Consider the following 3,402-nt stretch of genomic DNA (forward strand, 5'->3'; position numbering starts at 1 on the left):
GTGTGTGTGTGTGTGTGTTACACTAGCTGTTTCAGGCACTCAATACTACAAACAAAATAAAGAAAACACTAGAAAAAACATAAATATATTTATTTTTTTGAAGCATGCTTAAAACTCCAGTACAGCCAACAAAAGGAGCTGAGCATTACACAGTGAAAAGGAAATATAACTTATATTCTCTGGCAGCTGTCAGTTTGTAAGTAGTAAAAATTGGTCCTTGGATAACGCACAAAGGGAAAAATAAAAATAAGCAGTCTCATCAAACCAGCTGAATATGTTTCACTGTCTCTTAGCTTATCAGGTTCATTTAAAGCACTTCCAGTCCGGAGAGTAACACCCTTTAACAACTGAAAATCTCTGCTGTGTGTTAAAAAAATAAAAGACACAGGACAAAGCGGGGTGAGAAGTATAACAGCTCACCAAGCTACATATTATGAATACTCCCACAATCTGCTTCAGCCAATCCACATTCTGTCAGTGCACAAGCAGACTGGGCTTTTTGTAAACATCAACTATTTAGTTTTACTTTTGTTGGCATTACACAGGGTGTGCCGCGGTGAACAAGATGCAGCGCCTTCACTGTTTCTTAGCAATGAGAACCCCGACCACAGCTCCCATTAGCAGCGCCACCCCGACTAGCAGCCATCTACTAAGAGTCTCCCGAGATCTCCTCGCTTCTGCGGCGGCGTCTCGCCCAAAAACCTCAGCAAAGCAGTCCTGGAAACAGAAATGGGTTCAAGACACACACAAAAACACGAGAGATTTTGTTATTAGACATTGTCTTGGTTCGTTCCATCCACATTAAAAGAAGAAATCTTCAGTTGTGGTCAAAAATATTGGCACTTTTGCCCCTTTGCACAAAAATGTACGTATTCATATCCCTTAAAAAAAAAAGTCAAATATGTGTGGTTTCCTACAAAACTGCAACATATCAGATAATCATTCTGCACGAGTGCAATGATTGTCTTCAGTCTGTGTGGAACATGTGCTGTTAGTATTAACTTTTAAATATATCTTTACCTACTTTAGATTAATATTTAATATGTATGTTTCTAGTAAGTAAATACAGTATATGGGTATCTATGTATGTATATACTGTATGTGTATATGTGTATCATTCTTTCTCATTTTCTAATATATATGTTTTAGGACTGCTATTTAAGCTCAATATATTATTTACTTAAGAAGGCTAATGAAATCCTATGATGTGCTTGATCATTTTAAAACTCCAGAACCTTTTAGAATTTGAATCAAGCACAGATCAGCTGCAGAAAAGTGTACTATGCTGCAGGAGAAGGTTGAGACATTTTGGGGACGTTTTGTGCCATTATTCTGAGTCACCTTGGAATAATTCCTAACCGCTGTGACTCCAAGCTGACTGCCGCTGCTGTCCTGCATGAAAATGGTGTTACACACTCTGCAGGCAGTGAGTATGAAATACTCAAAAAGGTTGATTTTTTTCAGAGGGGTTTTTCTTGTGTAACACAGTTAGGGACGCACAGATCGAACTGTCAATCAAGAAAATTCCAATATCTCAACTTAACACTGAGATTACTCAAAGAAATTGAAACTGATCCGATAGCAGTGCTCTTTTTTTTTTACCCACATTTAAAATATGAATACATCACTGCGTGGAACTCGTGGGGAACATTTTTATGTAAAGTAACATGAGGTCAAGGATTGCTGTGGCATTACAAACTTGATAGTAATTTATCAGAGAATTTTACAACAACTTAAAAAAAGAAATTGTATTGGTCACATCATGGCCTATACCCAATCTGTATTGGATCAACACATCCCTAAACACAGTCACAGCACCATAAATAAAGCTGCAGGTTGAGTTCATCCCCTGCTGACTCACCCATCCTCCTTGGCTCTGGATCCACGGACTGATGTGCTCATCCAGGTACATGGTCATCCAGTCTGCGATGCGGGAAACCAGCTCACTCATATCTTTCTCGACACATTCTACGCACAGTACACCGCCAAAGGCAAACAGGCCCACTATACGTCCCCAGTTGACTCCATCCTTGAACACCTCGTCCATCACGCTTTTAAAGCTGTGGTAGGCCGTGTCAGGAGTGATGTCAATCTGCGAGGAAAGGTCACTAAACGCTTGCGTGAAGAGCAGTTCAAACTCATCTGCCGAGTCCCGAAGAGCTGCCTTTACAGCCTCTATGTCAGCGCCTGAGGACGAAGACGTCCCCGGCTGGCCACTCGTGTTCTTGCTGGCCAGCAAGCCGTTTCTGGCAGCTGAGTTGGCCTTGTCTCCCTCAGTCCTTTCACCGGCATTCTCCGGCCTCAGTAGAGAGGTTGGGTGGTTCCTCTGAGACAGTTTATAGCTTATAAAGAACTCCACCAGCTCTCTGTTACTGTACGACATTATTTCCACACTGTGAACCTCCAACACACAGCCAGTCTAATCAGAGCCTGTGGTCTCTCCTGCCATTCCTCTCAGTCAGTCAGCTGTCACATTAGAGCTTCTTCGCCTTACGTTGCAGCGAACAGCATCCTGGAAGCATACAGGGATAAAAGAAAGTGACATTAACGCTTGTAAACAAACATTGTGTGTTTTAGCATCCATTGGTTTCCATTTAATTCTGTAAGATATGAAAAAACATCAGTAGGCTCCACATTGTCATGTTTGAGTAATTCAGTTTAATTACAGATTGATATTTGAAATAGCCCTTTATTAGCACACAAATGTGTGAAATGTTTCAGGAATCAGCTGATAGACTTTCTTATTTTAGTAAAGAAATGAATAGAAAATAATGGTAACCGGATCTTTTTGTACCATCCCAGTGAAATCTGAAACTGTAGCAAACATTTGAAAATAACCATAAGCCAACAAACATTAGCTAAATAGCAGCCTCGTTATCTCAGCATTAGGAGAAATATAGTAACATTAAATCATTCCGATGTAAATCAAGCCCAATATGTGCGTGTAGATAGCAGCCTGCCACTGCTGACAGCTCTGGCTACAACGGAGATACTGCCAGGTTTTAGCTTTATGTGCTAACTAACGTTAGCTGTTTATTAACAGTCCAGAGGAAACGCGTCAAAAACAACTACAAAGTACAGCCACGGCACTGATGTGAGGCAATCATTGTTGACAGCTATACTTACAACTGCTGAAGGGTTGTTTCCCTTTGAGGGTGCAGCTAAGGAGTTACTAAAAGCTGTGGTTGTGAATGCAGACACAATATGGACATTTTTGCAGCTGCAGACTCTGTGGACAGAACCGTGATGCACGCTGGCAGGTTGGCCAATTCTGATACTGTACCAGCCGGAAGTCCCGCCTCTTGCTGCGGCTGCACCAATCAACGTCGGAGAGAGACCGGAAGTTACGGGGCCAGTGAAATGAAAGCATAATCATTGGAAAAGCTTGTGTGTGTGTGTGTG

The 3,402-nt window shown here is 41.4% G+C and overlaps 1 protein-coding gene across 1 annotated transcript; it reads right to left on the minus strand.

Moving 5' to 3' along the window:
* Positions 1–72: 72 nt before the first annotated feature.
* Positions 73–3,269, minus strand: LOC118328652 (bcl-2-like protein 1). The gene is made up of 3 exons (XM_035662496.1): positions 3,127–3,269; positions 1,862–2,512; positions 73–717 (listed from the first exon to the last, which is right to left on the minus strand). The coding sequence occupies exons 2-3, from the start codon at positions 2,381–2,383 to the stop codon at positions 577–579; spliced, it is 663 nt and encodes a 220-aa protein (XP_035518389.1). The 5' UTR covers positions 2,384–2,512; positions 3,127–3,269; the 3' UTR covers positions 73–576.
* Between the last annotated feature and the right edge of the window lie 133 nt (positions 3,270–3,402).

Source organism: Morone saxatilis, unplaced genomic scaffold (assembly GCF_004916995.1).
Source record: "Morone saxatilis isolate NCDOM2014 unplaced genomic scaffold, NCSU_SB_2.0 Contig18, whole genome shotgun sequence".
Classification (NCBI taxonomy): Eukaryota; Metazoa; Chordata; class Actinopteri; family Moronidae; genus Morone; species Morone saxatilis.